The sequence below is a fragment of the Cricetulus griseus genome, chromosome 9 (genome assembly GCF_003668045.3).
Source record: "Cricetulus griseus strain 17A/GY chromosome 9, alternate assembly CriGri-PICRH-1.0, whole genome shotgun sequence".
In the NCBI taxonomy this organism is placed as follows: Eukaryota; Metazoa; Chordata; class Mammalia; order Rodentia; family Cricetidae; genus Cricetulus; species Cricetulus griseus.
This window is the reverse complement of record NC_048602.1, coordinates 28,358,538-28,379,953: the sequence shown is the minus strand read 5'-3', so window position 1 is coordinate 28,379,953 and position 21,416 is coordinate 28,358,538. Positions and strand designations below refer to the sequence as shown.

The 21,416-nt window shown below is 56.0% G+C and overlaps 2 protein-coding genes across 2 annotated transcripts; both read left to right on the top strand.

The window, feature by feature from the left end:
* The first annotated feature begins 560 nt into the window (after window positions 1-560).
* On the top strand, window positions 561-10,361 carry Mypop (Myb related transcription factor, partner of profilin). Its single transcript, XM_027430965.2, has 3 exons — window positions 561-683; window positions 1,171-1,968; window positions 9,091-10,361. Exons 2-3 carry the CDS (start codon window positions 1,458-1,460, stop codon window positions 9,762-9,764), a joined length of 1,185 nt encoding a protein of 394 aa, XP_027286766.1. The 5' UTR covers window positions 561-683; window positions 1,171-1,457; the 3' UTR covers window positions 9,765-10,361.
* Window positions 10,362-13,190: 2,829 nt separating this feature from the next.
* Window positions 13,191-15,407, top strand: LOC113837300 (interferon regulatory factor 2-binding protein 1). Its single transcript, XM_027430964.2, has one exon. It carries the CDS (start codon window positions 13,228-13,230, stop codon window positions 14,986-14,988), a length of 1,761 nt encoding a protein of 586 aa, XP_027286765.1. The 5' UTR covers window positions 13,191-13,227; the 3' UTR covers window positions 14,989-15,407.
* Window positions 15,408-21,416: the final 6,009 nt, after the last annotated feature.

Here is a 21,416-nt window from a genome sequence, read left to right as displayed (position 1 = left end):
CGCCTCAATCCGTAGGAGGTAGTTCCCGAGCCATCCAACGCTGGGGCGTTGATTGGGCGTGGGCAAGGTTTCCTAACGCCCCCATCGCCACCCACGCAGTTGTCATGGAAACTAAACTCTGCTTCCCTCCTCATCGCTCCCTTCCTCCTCCTCCTCCTCTAACAAAAAAGCCTTTTCGCTTAGCAGAAAGAGTAGGCTAGAGAAGGACTCCCCCAAAAGAGGAAACTCAACTCTATTCTAGAGCGCTCTCTCTCTCCAGCATCTTTCCTTCCTCAGCTGCGCCCGCACTAGGATTTGGTCCTGGGTAACCCCCGAGGGCAAGGTGCCAGCGACACGCATGCGTGCCATGGGTGCGCACATGCGCAATTGGGCACGAGATGCCCAGGGACTAGCGCAGTGCTAAGTGTGCGGCTGCGCAGCCGTGTCCTTCTGGAGCAGCAGGGCGATGAGCAGTTCTGCGCTTGCGCCCTGCGGAGACGCCGGGCGCAGAGAACGCAGCCCCGGCTCCCGGGGTGTCTGGAGACGGCGTCCGCTCAGCGCGCATGCGCCTCGGCTCTCGATGCTACTGGGGGCGGGGCCCAGAGGGGGAGGGAGAGGCAGGGAGGAGGGAAGAGGCTGCAGAAGCCGAAGCCCTGACCCACCGGCAGGCAGGCAGGGGCTGGGGCTGCGGCTGCGGCGCGCGGGTGAGTGACCCACGGCCCCACTGGGTCCCCATCGTCTGCGTTCCATCACTCTTCCTCGAGTCCCAGAGAGCTCCGGGGAGTCCCTCCTCTTACCCAGGACCCCCGTTATCTCCAGAGCTCCCCTCCACCCCAGGCATTCCCAGCACCCCCACAATCCCTGCAGACCCCCCAGCCTTATTATTTTATGGTCTTACTTAGAGGCTCCCAGATCACCTTTATTTCTGAACATTCTCAGGGACCATAAAACAGTCACCCGCAATACCCTGGGAGCCCCCTAGCGCTCCCCTCTGATCCCGGATGCCCCCCTGCCTACTGCATTGCCCGGTTGGCACCACTTCAAAGCCTCGCGCGTGTTCGACCCCCGGGGCATCCCCGATTCTCTTTCCCTTTCCTGTTTCCCCTTGCGCCCCCGTTCTCCTCTAACTCCTGCAGCGCCAGGGACACCCTTGTCCCTTCCACTTTTGCTCATTTCCCTCCATCCTTCCAGACTGTCCCCCCCGGTACCCGTCAACTCCTCGGCGAGGCATTCGGCGGCCGCGTGAAGCACGCACAAGATGGGCACTGGGCGGGTGTCACCTGCGACCAGCCAGCACCTGTGATTGCGCTTAGCAGCTCGCCGCTCCCACCGCTACTTTTTTTTGCCCAGGGGACCGGAGGAGCCCGTGTCGGGGCGACACGGGGACACCGAGCCCCCGCCAGCGCTGTTCACCCTTTGCCCGCAGAGCCGGCGCCCCCCATGCGCCAGGCAGCCGATCGGTGGCGTCTGGGGGCACCATGGCCTCGGCGACCGCGGCAGCGGCTCCGGGCGAAGCGGAGGAGACCACCCGGCTCCGCAAGCCGCGGTTCTCCTTCGAGGAGAACCAGATCCTGATTCGGGAGGTGCGTGCCCACTACCCTCAGCTCTACGGCTCGCAGAACCGTCGGGTGAGCGTGGCCGAGCGGCGGCGAGTGTGGGACAGCATCGCCAGCAAGATCAACGGCATCACCAGCTGGAAGCGCACGGGCCAGGAGGTCCAGAAGCGCTGGAACGACTTCAAGCGCCGCACCAAGGAGAAGCTGGCCCGGGTGCCGCACTCCACGCAGGGCGCGGGGCCCGCCGCCGAGGACACCTTCTCCACGGAGGAGGAGACTATTTTCGCCATCCTGGGGCCGGGCGTGGCGGGGCCCGGAGCCGGCGCTGGGTCTGAGGAATCCCCAGCAGCCGCCTCTTCACAGCCGCAAGCTCAGTCCACCAGTACCCAACGGTATGTTATGTCGGAGGACCGAAAGCAGGATCGACGGGCAGGTGAGTCCCAAAGCCACTCCTTTAACAACTGCAAACACTTTCTAAAGCCTACTGTATGCAGTTCACGCCCAGATCCTTGGGGCGTGTTTGTCACATTCTTCTAAAAACCGTGGGAGGTGGGTGTTGTCACCTTCCCCCCCCCCCCGGTGTTTTAGAGCTGGGGCGATAAGGTCAGAAAGGATATGGTTTAGACTTGGTGGCAATGGGCCTGTGATTCTAGCACTCGGGAGGCGAGGATAGAAGAAAAGAGGAACTCAAGGTTAGCCTGTGCCTCAGGAGGAAGGTGAGGAGGGGCCTCTGCGGGTGCCCAGTTGGTAATGCTTTTTCCTAGCCTGGGGGGGGGGTTCCCCGGGTGGGATCCCCCAGCTCTGCATAGATCCCTGTGGTGACACCTGACTGTAATTCCAATACCTTGAAGTTGGTGACAGAAGACCAAGGTTATCTTTGGGTGTGTTGTGAGTTAAAGGCAAATCCAAGCTCTGTGGGACCCGGTCTCTCCAGGGTCTGTACCTGGGATATGTCAGCAGCAGACAGGCAGGGTTTCAGTAGGTGGGGCCGGCCTCTCCTCCCAGTTCCCGTGGAGGCCGAGACAGGAGGATCCGGGACCTCAGTGCCTGCCTGGGGCTGCAGCATGAATTCAATAGCAGTCTGGGAATCTTCCAGAGACCCTGCAGCAAAACAAAAACAGAAAGAGCGCTGGTTACCGCTAGCTAGAGCTTGCCCAGCCGTCATGGAGATCTAGAGTTCATTTCCAGCCCGGAAAATAAATGGAGAGAGAGAGAGAGAGAGAGAGAGAGGGGGGGGCGGGAATTCTGTCCTGGGTAGTGCCTGGAGGCAGAGTCCAGGCTGAGTGTTAATCACAGTGTTGTCACTGGGTGGTGTCATCCCAGTAGGTTAGTCCCAGTTCACTTCTGCTCCTGCCAAACACAGGTGAAAAGTAGTAAGTTTCCCCCTCTTGAGGGTTTCTGTGGGATCTCAGTGTAGCAAAATGGGCAGATTGCTTGCTGTGGTGTCCCTGGAGTGCATGGCTAGCTTGTGGAGTAACGGTCAACAGTTGGAGGTCCGTACTGCTTCTCCACTGTAAATCCAAGACTTGGAGGAGTCTGGTGACTTCTCAAGGTCAAGCTGGAAGAGCTGCCCTGGGGACTTTGCCTCCTGCTCAATTCCTGTTCAGCCTTCACTCTGGATTATCTTTTTTAGAAGTCTCTCTCTCTTTCCACTTTGGGTTCTCGGGATTGAAGTCAAGTTGTGGGGTTTTGCACAGCAGGCATCTTTACAATGCCATCTCCCTGGCCCCTTCGCTAGGCATTCATACGATGGATTCAGAGAGGTTCATTTACCTTCCTGAAGTCAGCACAGCAAGTAAAGAGTGAGGTGTTGAACCGTGTCTATGCCCGACCTATGCCTGTGTATAGTTTTTACCCATTGGCAACTGGGAAGTTAATGAATGGGTAGGATGGAAGACAAACAAGCTTGTGGGCCTAGTAAGTCAAGGTCAGGAGTTGTAACTCAGGTAGAGGGGATGTGGGAGCCAGGAAACGGCCAGAAGCCCAACCTGTGCGCTCAGTTTTACCTTTCTGTGAAGTGGTCCCGTCGGACCAGGACAAATGATAACAACTTTATTTGTGTCCGTGTGTTGTGTACAAGTGTGTAGGCATGCGTGTTTGCATGCATGTATGTGTGTGCATGGAGAAACCCAAAGTTGATATTGGAGTTGGGTTTTTGTTTTTTCCATTTTTTTGTTTGTTTTCGGTTTTTTGTTTGTTTGTTTGTTTGTTTGTTTGTTTTTGGAGACAGGGTTTCTCTGAGTAGCTTTGTAGACCAGGCTGGCCTCGCACTCACAGAGATCCGCCTGCCTCTGCCTCCCCAGTGCTGGTATTAAAGGCATGTGACACCACCGCCCTGCTGATATCAGAATTGTCACCCACTTTCACTGTAGTCTTTGAGTCAGGGTCACTTTGTCAAACCCAGAGCTCACTGATGGGGCTAGCCTACCAGCCAGCTTGCTCTGGAGGTTTCCCTCTCTCTGCCTTCCACCCCTGCAATTACAGGCTTGCTACCATGCCTGCCCGGAGGGCCAGACAGATTCCTCTCCCTTCCAGAGCTGGTGTAGTTGGGGGAAAACATACCACAAATAGCCACATAACGCTGCCACATAATAACTGTTAACAAGGTAAATGAAACCGGGCAGTGGTGGCGCACGCCTTTAATCCCAGCACTTGGGAGGCAGAGGCAGGCGGATCTTTGTGAGTTCAAATCCAGCCTGGTCTACAGAGCGAGTTCCAGGACTGACTCCAAAGCTCAGAGAAACCCTGTCTCCATAAACAAACAAAAAAACACACAAGAGAAAAATGAAGTCTGTTGAGAGGGTATCAAGCCAGGCAATGGCAGCTCGCCCTGAAATTGGGTGTTGAGGGGAGAAGCTCTTGTTTTGAGGCTAGCCTGGCCGGCAGAGAGAGACTCTATGCCAAAGTTACTTACAGTGATAATGCGCTGTATAATGGGGGAAGCCAGGGAGGGCTTCCTGGAGGTGGTAAGGTCAACCAGGATTTTGCAGTTAGATATATGTCTCCCAGAACTTAGTGGACGTCTAAGGGAAGAGGCTTTCTGCTACAGAAAACCACGTGTGCAAAGGCCCTAAGGCAAGAGTATCCTTAACCAACTTTTATTTATTTGTTTGCTTGTTTGTTTGTTTTGCACAGACTCTCTGGGTAGCCTTGGCTGTCCTGGAACTTTTGTAGATCAGGCTGGCATTGAACTCACAGAGATCCACATGCCTCTGCCCCCCCCCCCCCCCCGCCAATCCCAAGTGTTGGGATTAAAAGCCTAACTAGCATCTTAATACTGTGTGAAAGTTACAAATCAGAAGTCTATAATCTAAGAGGAGGAGCAGGACCCTGAGCAGCTGTGAGCAGCCTGTTTGCATCTTTGCTGGCACTGGGAAGTGAGCTGTGCAATCACACATCTCTAACATAGTATTTGAAGGAGAGCCTGGTGGTGGTGGCGCACACCTTTTTAAATCCCAGCACTCAGGAGGCAGAGGCAGGTGGATCTCTGTGAGTTCGAGGCCAGCCTGGGCTACAGAGCAAGTTCTAGGACAGCCAGGGCTACACAGAGAAACCCTGTTTTGAAAAACAACAACAAAAGACACCCTCCCACCCCACCCCCTGCAAAAGAAAAATGAAAGGAGAACCTGTGAAGTGGCTCAGTGGTTAAAGGCTTTCCACCAAGCCTGACAACCTGAGTTCAATCCCTGGGACTGACATGGTGGACAGAGAGACGACTTGCCTTGTGACCTCTACATGTACAACATGGCATGTGTGCCTCAACCCCCCATAAACACAAACAAATGAGTAAATATGCAATAATTTTTTCAAAAAAACAACATGGAATAGAGGGCTGGGCCAATAGCTCAGTGGTAGAGCCCCTGCCTAGAATCCCCCAGTGAGGAGCTGGGGGCGTGGCTCAGTGGTAGAGCCCCTGCCTAGAATCCCCCAGTGAGGGGCTGGGGGCGTGGCTCAGTGGTAGAGCCCCTGCCTAGAATCCCCCAGTGAGGGGCTGGGGGCGTGGCTCAGTGGTAGAGCCCCTGCCTAGAATCCCCCAGTGAGGGGCTGGGGGCGTGGCTCAGTGGTAGAGCCCCTGCCTAGTCGTGCAAGGCCTGGAGTCCCATCCCCGGGCTGGGAAAACAGCAGCTAGCACAATGAAGCCTTGGCTGTTGAAGCTCACCTAGAATGATTAGACAGACAACAAACATGGATTCCATTCCCCAGGGGAAATGGTTGCTCAAAGAGATCACTTAGGGCTATGGGCAGAGCCAGGAAAGGTCTAGCAGCCACTTTAGATAACAGCCAAGAAATGTCTCCTTGAGGAGATAACAGTAGAGCCTGTGGGCCTGGAAGCCACCATGCTAGTTGTGCTAAGGCCCTAGGCAGCCACTATTTCCTGTCTGCATCCTGTCTGTGTTGCAGACCTTCCATTTCATGTACGGAGAAGCAAGCAGTCGGCTGTGCCTCGCTGCCTTCCTGGAGTCCAGTTTTGTTTCAGTGGTACCCCACGAGGCTGATGGTAGAGAAGGGACTGGGGGTGCATTGGATGAGGGCAGGCAGCCCAGTAGGGAGATAAATGGTCAGACAAGGCCAGAGCTGTAGACTCAGAGGTTGGGTGTTGGGTTTAATCAGGTTTATGTGGAATGGCTCCTGCACAGGGATAGTGCCTTGAAAAAAAAAAAAAAAAGCCAGGTGTGGAGGTGGTGCAGGCCTGCGATCTCAGCTCCTAAAGGAGGCTGAAGGAAAGTGACAGTTCGAAGCCAGCCTGGACAAGTCAGCAGAACCTGGACAAGTCAACAGCAGAGGAGCTGGAGAGATGGCTTAGCAGTTAAGACGTGCACTGTTTACAGAGCTCACAAGCTCAGGTCCCAGCATCCATACCAGCATCTCACAACCACCTGGGACTTTAGCCTCAGGGTGTCCAAGGCCCCTGGCCTCTGGTGCTTCTGCCCCCACCTGCACACACCCACACAGTCACACACAAACACAGAATTACACTTTCGAAACCTTAGCTGGGTGATGGGCTCCAACACCTTTAATCCCAGCACTCGGGAGGCAGTGGCAGGTGGATCTCTGTGAGTTCCAAGACAGCCTGGTCTACAGATGAGTTCAAGGACGCCAGGGCAGTTACATAGAGAAACCTTGTCTCGAAAAAAACCAAGACTAAATAATAAATTAAATAAATAAAAAATAGTTTTAAGGCAGGGCAGTGGTGGTGCACGCCTCTCATCCCAGCACGGGGGAGGCAGAGGCAGGTGAATCTCTGTGAGTTTGAGGCCAGCCTGGTCTACAGAGTGAGTGCCAGAACAGGCTCCAAAGCTACAGAGAAACCCTGTCTCAAAAAACCAAAATAAAAAAAAATATATTTAAAAAAATAGGGCTGATCTGGGCAGTAGCCGCACACGCCTTTTTAAATCCCAGCACGTTGCGGGACTTTGTTGGCTCACGCCTTTAATTCCAGCACTCGGGAGGCAGAGGCAGGCGGATCTCTGTGAGTTCGAGGCCAGCCTGGTCTCCAGAGCAAGTGCCAGGATAGGCTCCAAAGCTACACAGAGAAACCCTGTCTCAAAAAAAACAAAAATAAATAAATAAATAAATAAATAAATAAATAAATAAATAAATCCCAGCATTCGGGAGGTAAGGCAGGCAGATCTCTGGCAGTTCGAGGCTAGCCTGGTCTACAAAGCTACACAGAGAAATCCTGTCTCTGGGTGAAAAAAAGTAGGGCTGGAGAAGGAACACAGTCGGTAATATGCATGCTGCAGAAGTATGAAGTTCTGAGTTCAGTCACCAGAACCCAGCTTGGAAGAGGTGGAGTCAGGAGGACCCTGGGGGCACGTCGGCCGGCCAGCCAAACCAAATCAGAGAGGCGGTGTTTCAAAAATAGGTTGGATAGTTCTGTGTACACATGCATGCACCTACCCCCTTACACATACGTGTGTGTGCGTACACACACAGAGAACATCACTACTAAAAGGCTGCTGGTGTAGTTTAATGGTAGAGCACATACCTAACTTGAATGAAACTCTGGTCCAACCCCAGGAGTGGAAAAGCAGAATGGGGAATGAAGGAGTTATTTTAGCCCCAGCCGCTGGAGAAAGACGGAGCTGCTGTCTCTACTGAGGCTAGAGTGAATGAGGAAGACATACAGGGGTGGCAGGGATCAGGAGCTCGTTTCAGTAGTGAGTTTGGAGTGTCATTGGCCAGTGCGCACACTGTGAGCATTGCCCCCTGGAGACACTAGAGAGCCCAAGGCTGCAGCTCAAGGAAGAGGGTTTGGGTCACCCAGGACCATAGTCCTCTCTGCAGACTGTTCAAGTCCAGTAGTGTCAATCAAAGTCCCAGGTGAGTGGAGGTTGGGAAGCCCAGCAGGTGGGGACAGAACTGCCCCTGCCGTCATGGCTGGAGATTGCTTTCAGAAAAGTATGACCAGTGTGCCAGCCACTTATCTCTCCAGGGACTCCAGCTGAGAGATGCAGGGAAGAGTGTCCAGATGATTCTGACCTTTGGGGAGCCCACAGAGTCTCTTGCTATCTAGGCGGACAGCAAGACTTTTGTCCTCTGAAGCTGGTCACGAGGTTTAATGAGTTGACCCTTCTGCATTGAGAGACTGACGTCAAGGGCCTCTGTTCTCTCACATGCTCTTACAGGGGTCGTCTTGCTACTATATTTGGGGGGGGCTTCAGAATACAAATATTTCAAGCAAGGGCCTCGACAGCTGTTCAGCTTTTGGCGCGTGCGCGTGCGTGCGTGCGTGCGTGCATGCGTGCGTGCGTGTGTGTGTGTTGTGTGTGTGTGATTCTGAAGTGGGAGAGGTCTTGGATGTTTTGTTGGTGGTTATTTATTTATGTTTGTTTAATTTTTTATTTTTTATTTATGGTTTTTTGAAATAGTGTTTCTCCGTGTAGTTTTGAAGACTGTCCTGGCACACACTCTGTAGACCAGGCTGGCCTCAAACTCACAGAGATCCTCCTGTCTCTGCTTCCAGAGTGCTGGGATTTAAAATGGCATGCACTACCACCGCCAAGCTGTTGCTTTTTTTTTGTTTTGTTTTTTTGTTTTGTTTTGTTTTTTGAGACAGGGAGCTTTGGAGGCTGTCCTGGAACTAGCTCTTGTAGACCAGGCTGGAACTCACAGAGATCAGCCTGCCTCTGCCTCCCAAGGGCTGGAATTAAAGGCGTGTGTCACCACCACTGGCCGGGCTGTTGCTTTTTAAGGGTTGGATATGGTCTACTATAATCCAAGCTGGCCTTAAACTGGGTGTGTAATGGATGCAGGCCTTCGAAGACCTTCTCAGTCTCCTTCCTGGTTTGGATTCCTAGTACTGGGATTAACAGGCATGTGCCAGCATTTCTGAAAGGCAAAGTCAAACCATGTGCGGTAGAGACCACTTGTGTGTGATACCTGCACTTAGAAGTTGAAGCAAGAGGGTCAGGAGTTGCAAGCTAGCCTGCATCGGACAGAGAAACCCTGTTTCATGGTAGGGGGAAGAGACTGACAGTGAACCACGGAGCTAAAACGGGAAATGAAGCCTGGCAGGCACATTATAACTTACCCAAGGCCTCTGTCTTTACAGATACCCCAGCCCAGAGCAAAGGGGGCTCCAGCAGCCCGGAGTCCTGTTCCCGGCCCTCTTGCAATCCTCCGGAAGCCAAGGAGCGTGAGTCCCCATCCCCTGCAGCCATGCAGCCTGTCCAGCTGCCCAGCCTGGCCTTGACTCCACCGCTGCCTGCCCCTCCACCGCCACCCACGCCGCTGGCGCAGGTGGCACCCTCATCCCCTAGCCCACCTCCTCGACCCACCACCTTAGCCCCAGAACAATCCCTGGACTTTCTGCGTGCTCAGCAGGAGACTGCCAATGCCATCAGAGAGTTGGCTGGCACCCTTCGGCAGGGACTGGCCAAACTGAGCGAGGCCCTCAGCGCCCTGTTACCCCTTCTGCCCGGAACCCCAGCTGATCCGCTGCCTCCGCCCCCACCGCCACCTCTGCCTCCACCTCCCAAGCCAGTCCTGCCGCCACCGGCCCCCAAGGTGGAGATGGCCCCAGAGCCTGTGTCCGTGGTAGCTGCTGTGGTGGATGGGGCTGTAGTGGCAGCCAGGGGAGTGATCATCTCCCCCAGGAGCGAGGAAGGGGTGCCCAAACCACCGCCACCCCCGGCTCTACCCCTTCATCTCCACGACTCGCCACCGCACAAAAGGAAGAAAGGCTTCCCTACAAGGAAGAGGCGGGGCCGCTGGAAGTCTCCGTGAAATCTCCTCCCGTCCACGCTCCTGCCTGCAAACCCCTCTCCGTGCTCGGCGCCGTCGAGGAAGGAGATGCTCTTTGCCCATCCTGGCTGCACCCTGGCTTCCTGCTCTAGGGAAGTGAGCAACCCCACTTCCTGTGCTAGTTAGTGCCTGATTCTCTGGGTGGGACACCCTCAGCCCCGTTCTCTGGTACAGTGGTGTCTGCCTGACTGCCTCCTGTAACCCCAACTTGTAAGCCATCAATCAATTTTATGTTGTTATATTGCCCCTTGTGGGGCGGGAGGGGGAACCTCCTGGCTCTTCGACATGCCTCTTTGCCTAACATTGGCTGTTCTTGACTTGATGAGAAGCTACACCGCGTGGGGGCCTCCCCACTCCCCCAGCCCGGACTGCAGAAGGGTTGGGAGTGTGCTAGGCCAATCAGAATATAGAAGGCAGAGGACTTTAGGGACAGGGAGGTGGAATTCTGGCTGGGGAGGTGTAGGGTGGGTCCTCTGCCTCCCGTGGCTGCGTGGCATGTCTGACCTCCAGAGCTCAGCCCCCCCCACTTTTCTCCTCAGTGCTGACAAGATGTCAATAAACTTATTTTCGTACAATTAACTTGAGGCTCTGAGACAGGCCTTGGAAGTACAGCATTTAGGACTGCTCCACCCATCCCCTGGTAGACCACACCTCCCCAGAGTCACACCTCCAGAATTTGCTCCTCTAAATTTGAACTAACCCTGGTTCTGGAAAGAGTGGAGGTTGTAATCCCACCTACTCAGGTGGCTGAGGGCAAGAAATCTTGAGTTTGACACCAGCCTGGACAACATAATGTATCCAAAAAAAAAAAAAAAAAGGCTCCAACGAATATTACAAACCTCAGATGTAGTTGGGAGGTCGTGTGGGCCTGTGTTAAGAGCAGTTCAGCAAAGCAACTTGGGTAGGTGACTCGGGCAAGGGAAGACAATTGCCCGAGGGTCAGACTTCCAGAAGTATACAGAATAAAAAATATGCTTTTACAGTTTTTAAGAACTTTAAGAAAGGGGATCATGGCTAACACTTGCAATTCCAGTAATAGGGAGGCTGACATAGAAGGATTGCCTTGAGTTCAGGGCCAACCTGTGTTTCAGAGTGAAGCTTTTTTTTTTTTTTTTTTTTTTGGCTTTCCTGGAACTCACTTTGTAGACCAGGCTGGCCTCGAACTCACACTCACAGAAATCCGCCTTCCTCTGCCTCTGGAGTACTGAGATTAAAAGTGTTCGCTACCACCTCCAGGCCTCCGAAGCCTGTCTTTAAGAAAGAAAACAATTGAAGCCAGGCATGGTTATGTATTTTTGAAATATCAGCCCTCAGGAGGTTGAGGCAGGAGGATCTCAAGCTTCACACCAGCCAGCAACCAAAACAGCAACAAAAAATACGGGCCGGTTGTATGTCTCTGCGCTGGAGCACTTAGCATAAGGCCCTGGATTCCATCCCAGCACCAAGATGCAGCAAGAGAACATAAACAAACAGTAGTACGCGAAACCCATGGTTGTGAACATAGTATCTCCCAGGAAACGACAAAAATAGGCAACTCGTTTAAGGCAGAAAAGTGTTAAAATAGTAGCGCAGGTGGCAGGTAAAATTGTGACGCTGAAATAAGCAGAAAGCCGGGGCTGCTGTGACGAGCCTGGCTCCACTGAGTGCAAACCGAATGAATGCAAACCGACAAAGACACTCGGATACTTCTTGAGAGCCATCGGCGGGGGCGGGGACACTCAGGCCGAGCGAGGGGGGAAAAGGCTGATGTGAGCCAACACCTGATGGCATACATCGCTTCTCCCCCATAATCTGGGAGAGAAAACGGGGTGCCCAGAGGCAGGCTGGGCCCACCAGGTCATGTAAGCACTTGAGGGGCTGGCGTGGCTGGCGTCCCCAGCAACCTCCTCTTGACTCCCTCTATCCAAATCCGAGAGCAACAAGCATTCCCCCCAATCCCCCGTAAAGAAAAAAGAAGAAAAAATGCCATCTAGCAAAAAAAAAAAAAAAAGGGGGGGGGGCAAGAATCGGGAAGGCCTCCCCCAACCTTCCAGGCAGAGGAAGTGCGTCAGTGCGTCCATCTCGCAGAGCATTTTGGGAATTGTAGTGCGATTGGGGGGAGCGCGGGGAAGCGGACTGTGTAACCCTTTGGAGACCAAAGCGCCTGCACAACTGGAGCCGACTCGGAAAGCGCTCAGCGCCCCCTCCTTCGACAGATGAGGCCCTGGCTCCGGAGCCTTCGGTCCTCTCCTCATCCTGTGGCATGCGGGCCTCCCTTGAGGCTCGCACCCCTGGGGGAGGACAAAGTGGCTTGGAGACACCCCTTTCCAACACGGTCGCCTGCTTCCCGGTCCCTTGAAAGCATCCAATCAGAACCTCTCCGCCCCATCTCAAAAAAGCTGCTGCCTCCCTCACCCGTCATTGGCCCTGCTTGGAGGGGCGGGATTCTCAGAGAGGGCAAGACTCTTCTCTGAAACTGCTCAGCAAATCAGAGCAGCAGCAGAAAATGCTCGCCGGGGTTCTGGGCCTGGAGTTCCAGCACTGCAGCCCCGCCGCTAGGGATGCTGATGCAGGAGGGCCGCAGCCAGTCTCAAGCCAGCCTAGCTTATCGACGCTGGCCTTCTCAGGCCAGCCTAAGCTAAAATCCAAAGTCTCAACATCAGAAGGCGGGAAAAAAAAAAAAATGAATGCCCAGCACTTGTCCTCCCCAAGCATTTATGAACCCACGATCCGTCCCCTGGACCCCCGTGTTGCGAACCCAGGCGAGCCACAAGAAAGGAAGCACGCAGGGGCCAGGCGCGCGCCCACTCTTCTTTTCTTTTCTTTTCTTTTCTTTCCCGCCACTGCTTTCTGCCCAAGTCCCCTTTAAGAAGCAGCCCCGACGGGACTACATTTCCCAGAAGGCTTTGCCCGCGCGTTATGTAACTTTCCCTGCGAAGCGGCCTCTGGGGCAGAAGAAGGAGGTGGAGGCGGCGGCGGCGGCCGTTGCAGCGGCGTCGGCGGCGGCGGGGCGAGCGGCGGGGCGAGCGGCGGGAGCCCGGGGCGGCGGCGCCCGAGGCCCATCGGGGGAGCTGGAGCTGTGCATCCTGACTCACGGTGCGGACCGGAGGAGGGCGCCGACGTGCGTGCTCGCGGCTTGCCTTTTCCACGGGAGGCGGGAGTGAGGAGGAGAGAAGAGGAAAAAAAAAGAGAGAGAGAGAGAGAGAGAGAGAGAGGAAAAAAAAAAAAAAGGCTCAGGGCCCAGGGGGCGTGGAAGGGGGGCCGGGCCTGAATCCGGCGGGGAGGCCGAGCGCAGCCGAGCCGAGGCCGGACCGAGCGAGCAGCGGCTCGCACGCCCGATCCCCGGGGCCCGGCGGAGCGAACGTGGGCGGCGGGTGCACCGCGGGGGGCCCCCGGCGGCTCTCCGGGGGTTCGGGGGGGGGATCGGTGGCGCGGCGGCGGTGCGGTGTGGTGGTGGTGGGGCGCCATGGCTTCGGTGCAAGCGTCCCGCCGCCAGTGGTGCTACCTCTGCGACCTGCCCAAGATGCCTTGGGCCATGGTGTGGGACTTCAGCGAGGCCGTGTGCCGCGGGTGCGTGAATTTCGAGGGCGCCGACCGCATCGAGCTGCTCATCGACGCCGCCCGCCAGCTCAAGCGCAGCCACGTGCTCCCCGAGGGCCGCTCGCCGGGACCCCCGGCCCTCAAGCACCCGACCTCCAAGGACCTGGCCTCGGCGGGCACCCAGGGCTCCCAGTTGCCGCCCCCGCAGGCCCAGGCGCAGCCATCGGGGACCGGAGGTAGCGTCTCGGGCCCGGAGCAGCGCTACGACCGGGCCACTTCGTCGAGCCGCTTGGCGCTGCCCTCGCCGGCCCTGGAGTACACCCTGGGGTCCCGCCTGGCCAACGGGCTGAGCCGCGGCGACGAGGCGGTGGCCGAAGGGGCTCGCCGGGCCCTGCTTGGCTCCATCCCCAGCCTGATGCCCCCCGGGCTGCTGGCAGCTGCGGTGTCTGGCCTCGGAGGGCGAGCCCTGACGCTGGCACCTGGCTTGAGCCCGGCCCGTCCACTCTTCGGCTCCGATTTCGAGAAGGAGAAGCAGCAGAGGAATGCGGACTGTTTGGCAGAACTGAACGAGGCCATGCGCGGCCGGGCGGAGGAGTGGCACGGGCGCCCCAAGGCTGTGAGGGAGCAGCTACTGGCGCTGTCTGCCTGCGCCCCTTTCAACGTCCGCTTCAAGAAGGACCACGGGCTGGTGGGAAGGGTGTTCGCCTTCGATGCCACCGCCCGCCCCCCCGGCTACGAGTTCGAGCTGAAGCTCTTCACCGAGTACCCCTGCGGCTCCGGCAACGTGTACGCGGGGGTCCTGGCGGTGGCCCGCCAGATGTTCCACGATGCCCTCCGGGAGCCGGGCAAGGCCCTGGCCTCGTCGGGCTTCAAGTACCTCGAATACGAACGCCGCCACGGCTCAGGGGAATGGCGCCAGCTGGGAGAGCTGCTCACCGACGGGGTCCGCAGCTTCCGAGAGCCCGCTCCTGCCGAGGCCCTGCCTCAGCAGTACCCAGAACCGACCCCGGCTGCTCTGTGTGGCCCGCCACCTCGAGCCCCCTCCAGGAACCTGGCGCCCACGCCACGCCGGCGCAAGGCGTCCCCCGAGCCCGAGGGCGAGTCAGCCGGGAAGATGACCACGGAGGAGCAGCAGCAGCGGCACTGGGTGGCACCGGGTGGCCCCTACTCCACGGACACGCCTGGTGTGCCCTCGCCCATCGCCGCCCTCAAGAATGTGGCCGAAGCCCTGGGCCACTCACCCAAGGACCCTGGTGGGGGTGGAGGCCCGGTGCGCACAGGGGGAGCCAGCCCAGCCGCCTCCTCCACGACCCAGCCACCAAGCCAGCATCGCCTGGTGTCGCGCAACGGAGAGGCAGAGGTCAGCCCCACGGCCGGGGCTGAAGCTGTCAGCGGGGGTGGTAGCGGCACAGGGGCGACCCCTGGAGCCCCCTTGTGCTGTACCCTGTGCAGAGAGAGGCTGGAAGACACCCACTTCGTGCAGTGTCCCTCGGTACCCGGACACAAGTTCTGCTTCCCCTGCTCTCGAGAGTTCATCAAAGCTCAGGGCCCAGCTGGAGAGGTGTACTGCCCCAGCGGAGACAAGTGTCCGCTGGTGGGTTCCTCCGTTCCCTGGGCCTTCATGCAGGGCGAGATCGCTACCATCCTTGCTGGAGACATCAAGGTCAAGAAAGAAAGGGACCCCTAGGCCGCCAATGCCATCGATAGGCTACTTACCCCGCCCCCCCTAGACCACCCACCGCAGTTCTTGCGGATAAATTATTCCCTACCCCGCCCAGCCCAGTACCGCCCTAACCTGTGTATATACCCTCTTCCCCTACCCGGATGGATCCCCTAGGGTAGATGCATTGTGGGTGGGGGGAGAGCTTGTGGCTCCTGTCAGAGCAGGCGTTTGGAGTTCCTGGGTCCCTCCGATTTCCTTCTCCTTTCTTGGCTTGGCTTTTTCTGCTGTTGGTAGTTGGGGAGAGAGATGCCCCGCTTGTCCTCGAGGGGAGGTCTCCTGAGAACTCGCTCTTTATAAACGAAGCAAAAGCATTTTATTGCTCCCCTCTCCCACCCTTTCCCTCCTTCAATAAACCGAAAGATGGTTTTTTTTTTTTTTTTTTTTTTTTTTTTTAAATCCTCTCCCCTCCTTCCCCTCCTTCCCCTCCCCTTCACGGTCCCTTTAGTTGTGTGAGATGCTGCGCCCCCTTCGGGACTGGACGTGTCCTGCGAGAAGGTGGACTTCTGCTATGTGACCACGGGGTGGCGCCCTTTGTCCAGCGGGCGGCTGTTTGTAGTGTACGTTTGCTGTGCTCATTAAAAGGTGTAGTCGAGGCTGGTGTTGCAGACGATGGAACTGAGGTTCTGATAGGGTTTGACTCCCGCGTGGGGAGCGCAGACAAGCCGGGGAGTAGGTATGCGCTGTAGCTGGCCGGTACTCTGAATGTGGGAACCATCGGAGGAGGGGACAGGAAGAGGGGCACTTCCTAGACCAATTTACGTGAAGGTGTATTTCTAGGGTAACTGCCCTGGGTAGAGTAAGTTTTACTTTCCCCGGGCAAACAGGGTAACTGGAAGCAGGGTGATGGTGCCTGAGAGGCGAACACACCCGAGAAACCTATCCTGGGTTCACGTCTTTCATCTGGGGACATGGCAGCCACCCTAGAACACCCAGGAGCTAAGTAAAAGGCTCTCAGCCGCCGCGGCTGCTTCTGATGTGTGCACGGCCTTGTCCCGCACCTGTCCTGGGTGACTGATCATTAACCAGGATTTCCTGCTCGCTGACGTCACGGGGCGGGGTCTGGGGGGCCTAGGCAGGTTGTGGCAAAACAGGGGTTAAAAAGATGGGGCGGCCCCAGGAAACCTGCCCGCTTCCCACTGCTATCCTGGCTCGCAGATTACTTACTGGAAGGGCGAGCCAAAGGGGTAGCAGATGTGCGGTGAGAGTCAAGGGCAGGCCTGTGTCCAGCCCTGACACCCAAGGGTGCTCCTAATCTCCCTCCCAGGTGTTCCCTAGCCTGAACATGAAAGGCTGCCACATGCCCTTCGGTGTGCTACTTGGGTGCCCCCCGTCCCCATTCACCTGAAGACAAATGTCACACACACATACACACCCGGTATCTTCAGGATCCTGAGTTCCTGAACTCGGGTTCCGTTTCCCCCACCCCAGTGGTGAACGTTCAAGTTCGTAGGCAACCCGGGCACTACCAGCCTGGGGCTCAGGGCAGGGCTAGGAAAACCACCCCTGATAAAAATACACCAGGTAATAGGCCACACCAGGATGGCGCTTGATGGAGGGCCCTTCTTTCGGAAGTCTCCCTGGTCGATCAGGGCTGCATCCCCAAGTAGTGGGGCACTCACCCAACCCCCCCAAAAATCATCAGGGATAGCGGCCAACCCACACCTGGCCACTCTGCTCCAGGAAGGCCTCACAGCTGTGGAAGACACCTGGTCCTTTAAGAGCAGCTGGTAGGTGGGTGGGGGGCAGGGGAGTCACCCCCAGCCTGCCTGCTGTGTATTTTAGATAGGGGTTGGGTTAACTATTAACAGAACAGACAGGCTGACCTGTGTGGGTGTGGGGGGGGCTGGGTCAGTCCCCCTTCCCCCAGTGCCCAGGTGGGGTAAGGGTGGAGGGATTTGGGGTTTGTTTTTGGGGACCATGGAGTAGACAGACAGAATGAGAAAAATGCTGCAGAAAGACCCAGAAACGGGGGGGGGGGAGCTGGAAAGATGGTTTAGCAGTTAAGAGCACTAGCCGTTCTCCCAGAGGACCCGAGTTCAATTCCCAGCACCCACATGGCAGCTCACAGCTGTCTGTAACTCTAATTCCAGGGGATCGATCTGATAACCTGCATGCAATACAATAAAGTTAAATTATTTTTAAAAAAAGATCCAGAAAGAGGTGATGAAGAGAGGAGCAAGAGACCAGTTAGTAGGGGCTGGGGGTGGGGGGCTCAGCTGGTAGAAGCCCTGCCTAGAGCCTTGCAGTGAGGGGCTGGGTGGCAGAGAGCTTGCCTGAGGTCCACCAGTAAAGAACTGGGGGCGTGGCTCAGTGGCACCTGCCCAGGATCTCCCCGTGAGGGTCTGGGAAGCTTGTTCCCCTTCCTAAGCATCTGGGAGGCCATGGCTTCCATCCCAACACCACCAAAGGGAAAAAAAAAAAAAAAAAGTGATTCACTGAGCCAGAGACATGGAGAAAAATAAGAGAGAACCTGGAAAATGAGGCAAAAATGGAAAACAGCCAAGTGGTGGTGTTACACACCTTTAGTCCCAATACTTGGGGGGAAGTGGTGGGTGGATCTCTGAGTTCAAGGCCAGCCTGGTCTACAGAGTGAGTTCCAGGACAGCCAGGGCTACACAGAAACCCTGTCTCTAAAAACCAAAAAGAAAAAATAAATGAGGAAAAGAAACGCTTAGAGAAATGTGTTTAATGGAGAGAGAGATGCACAGAGATGCCCGTCCCAGGCTGGGAGGGTGGGATGCAGAATGGGGATACCCATAATCCCAGCACTCGGGAGGCTTCGGCAGAAAGATCGACACAAGTTCTAGGCCAGCCTGGGCTGCATGGGAGCAGTTCATCTCAAAAAGCAAACAAAGGAGAAAAGAACAAAAAGCAGGTAGGCAACACCAAGACTTAAAACTTGTTCAAGCTAGGAAGTTTCCAGAAAGAGAAAGCCGAAGACCTCTGGGAAGAAGGAGAAGGCCAGGCCTGTCCTGGATCCTTGGTTGCCCGCCTGGCTAGTGGCTAGTTCTTCCTTATCTGACCAGCTTAGATCACTGTCACCTCATCCAGTAAGACTCCCAGGCTGCCTAAAAGGTCATTTCTGAGTTTGCACAGTCCCCCCTCTACTCCCTTACCCCAGCCTTGCCCGTTTTGGGCCATGCTGGACTGTGAGCCCCCTAAGGGGAGGGCCAGGGCTTTCTTGGTTACCACTGTGTCCACAACATTACCCAGCCCAGGGCTGGCTTAAGGGCTGCACAAATAAACGGGACCCTTGCCCTCTATAAAAATCTCAGCCACCATCGAGTGATAAGTCCTGGGTCAGAGGCTGCAGTGTAGGATGGGTGCGTGATTGCAACTACTCTTCCCAAAAACTCAAATGAGAGACACAGACCCTTCAAACATGACAGCCCTAGGAGCTCAAGTCACAAGAAAAGACAGGCCAGGCAAAGGGATCACCGGTTGATATTCTTAGAACGGGTTCGTTGAGCAAGCCTAGAGAAATCCGTGTGGCTGACATGTGCAAAGGCCCTGAGGTGGTAAGCTGCTTGGTTCCACCCAGAAGCAGCCATAGACAGGCAGACTCACAGACATACCCACCCCCACCCCACCCCCCAGTGAGAAAGGCCACCTAAGGACCTGAGGGCAACCAGGGGCGACAGATACAGCCAGCAACATGCAGGAGAAAGCCTATTCTTTACAGAACTTTCCCCAAGGAGAAAGCCTCCCAGGCCGTGGAAAAAAGTTCTGGGTCCCCCCGACTGCCTCCCTGTGCCCTGCCCACTCACACCTCAGGCAGAGGAAGCTGGCAAGCCCCACAGGAACCTTTGTGTGGGGTGGGGGGGGCAGTGAATGGGGCGGGTGGCAGGGACGAAGGGAGAGGAGTGGCGGGCAGCGGGCAGCGGCTACACAAAGGCCCCAGTGTCTGCCCCTCCTGCCCCCATACAGATATAAATAAGATGTGCATATACCTTTTTATATATATACCAGCGGGCTGGGGCAGAGGCTGGGGGGGGGGGCTCTCTGTCCCTGAAGGGCCAAGACTCGAACTAAGAGAACAGGAGGGAGAAGCTTCAATGATGAGAAGCAGCCTGAGAGCCCAGACTTGGAAAGCGACACAATAGCGGATTCTGAAAGTTGGAGACCAATCTGAGCAAGAAAGTTGGCTGGCGAGAAGAAAAAGGAGAGACTGACAGAATGAAGGAAAGGGCCGTGGCAGGGAAAGTCAGAGCCGCAGGACCTCGGGCAAAAGGAAGTAGTAGGTACAGAAGGAAAGCAAGAGATTAAAATACAGGAGCATGGGTGTGGTGGCCTGTAACCCCAGCACCTGAGAGGTGACGTTAAAAGGAACACGAACTTAAAAGTCCTCCTGGCCTACAAACTGAGTGTGAGACCAGCCTGGGCTATGTATCTCAAATAAACAAAAGGACACACACACACACACACACACACACACACACACTCCATTAAAAAAGGCTAAGGCTAGGCATGTAGTTCCCTTGGCAGAGTGTTTGTCTAGTGTGGGAGAAACTCTGGGTTCAATACCCATCACCCCCCTAAGCTGGGCATGGTGGTTCATGCTTGTATTGTCAACAATTAGGGCAATAGAAGGAGGAGGAACAGGAGTCCAAGTCATCCCCAGTTACATAGTGAACTCCAGGCTAGCCTAAGCTACAAGCATCTGGTAGGTGGTGACCCCTTTGGGATCAAACAACCATTTCACAGGGGTCACTTGGGAACAAAGGCATATAGAATATTTACAGCTCATTATGGAATAGCAACGAAAATAATTTTAGGATTGGGGTCACCACAACAAGAGGAATTGTATTAAAGGGTCTCAGCATTAGGAAGGTTGAGAACCGCACCAATCCTGAGAGAGAAAAACAGAGACACGGACAGAGACCAGGCTGAGGCCAAAACTGGGACTGTGGGTGCAGGGTGGCTGGGGGCATGTCAGTGGGCTGCGGTCCAGCTGGGCTGGGAGCAGCTCTAAGAGTAAGGAACAGAGGTGAGGGAGGTGCCCTGGGCCTCCGGATCCTCGTGTTTACCTGAGGCAGGCATGGCAAACAGGCGTCCAACCTGGACCACAGTAGCCAGGGTAGGCTGGGCTGGGCCGGGCCGCAGTCCTGGCACCAGTGGGCCCCGACACGCCCACCTGTGGCCTGAGTGGTGAGTAACACACACTGGCACCAGGGTAGATGGTGACACATTCGTGGACAGACACAGTGACGCACAGTGACCAATATAGGCAGATCTGCAGTGACAGGTCTGGGGGACCCAGACGCAGTGTCTCACAGACACACAGAGTGTTTTTATGCATAGGCCCGGTGACAGACAATGGCAACAGAAGCACACACAACGATACACTAAAAGACACTCAGAACAAGAGAGAAGCAACATCAAATGACCCTAAGAAAGACAAAAAGCCGTATGAAGAACACAGCTCAACACACACACGCTCACGCACACGCATACACACATGCACACACACACACACAGGTGAACGGCCCAGACTGCTGGCCTCTGTATGTGTGGCTCCTGCCATACCAAGTTGTGGCAGGAAGGTACCCTACAGAACAGTGGAGGTCCAGGGCACTGAGTCTAGGCCAGATGGCCTGCCTAGGACCCCAATAATTAGCTGGGTGACATTGATCAAGTCAAGACACCTTTCTATCTCGTTTTTTTTCCCCATAATAAAGCGGGGGGGGGGCTAGAAAATGATTATTCAAATTACTCATTACTTGTCAAGTTAGGGGTTTTTTTTTGTTGTTTTTCTTAAGAGACACAGACTCACATGTAGTCTACGTCGGCCCCAAACCAGTAACCCTCCTGCCTCTCTACCTCCTGAGTGCTGAGGCCACAGGCGTGTGAGAGCCACCAGGCTGGGGCCACTTGTATGGCCATTGTCTCATCTCCAAGTATCCCAAGTAGGGACCCGCCACCTAGCCTCAGTTTCCCAACCCCGGGGAGGGAGGGGGTGCTTTTTCTTAGACTATGTCACCTCAACCCCAACAACCCACCCCCCCACCCCCCATTCCCGACCCATCTCTCATCCCCGGCGTCCTCCTGTCTGTCCACGCATGTGCCCACGTCCGGGCAGTGGTACTTTTCCACGCTGGACACCAGCCGAGTGTCCCCGGGGGTGGGGTGGGGTGGGGAGTGGAGGGTCACACCTGCCCACGCCAGGCGAGCTGGTGGCCACCAGACACCCCAACGGACAGGACAGACGGACGGGACGGCCCCACCCTCCTCCTCCTCCCCTAAGGACCCTACTACAACAACGCCCCGCTCGCCCAGCCTCTCTCGGGCCACCTGAGGTCCCCAGGGGGGCAGCCTGAGTGGGGCCCGAGCCTGGGGACAGGAAGCCCCGGGCCAGGCTGTCCTGAAAGCCTCTTTCAACCTGGGGCCTCCTC

Coding starts and splice junctions, on each gene's coding strand:
- Mypop (XM_027430965.2), top strand. CDS start 1,458: ATGGCCTCGGCGACCGCGGCAGCGGCTCCGGGCGAAGCGGAGGAGACC. Junction 1,969..9,090: donor AAAGCAGGATCGACGGGCAG/GTGAGTCCCAAA, acceptor CTGTCTTTACAG/ATACCCCAGCCCAGAGCAAA.
- LOC113837300 (XM_027430964.2), top strand. CDS start 13,228: ATGGCTTCGGTGCAAGCGTCCCGCCGCCAGTGGTGCTACCTCTGCGAC.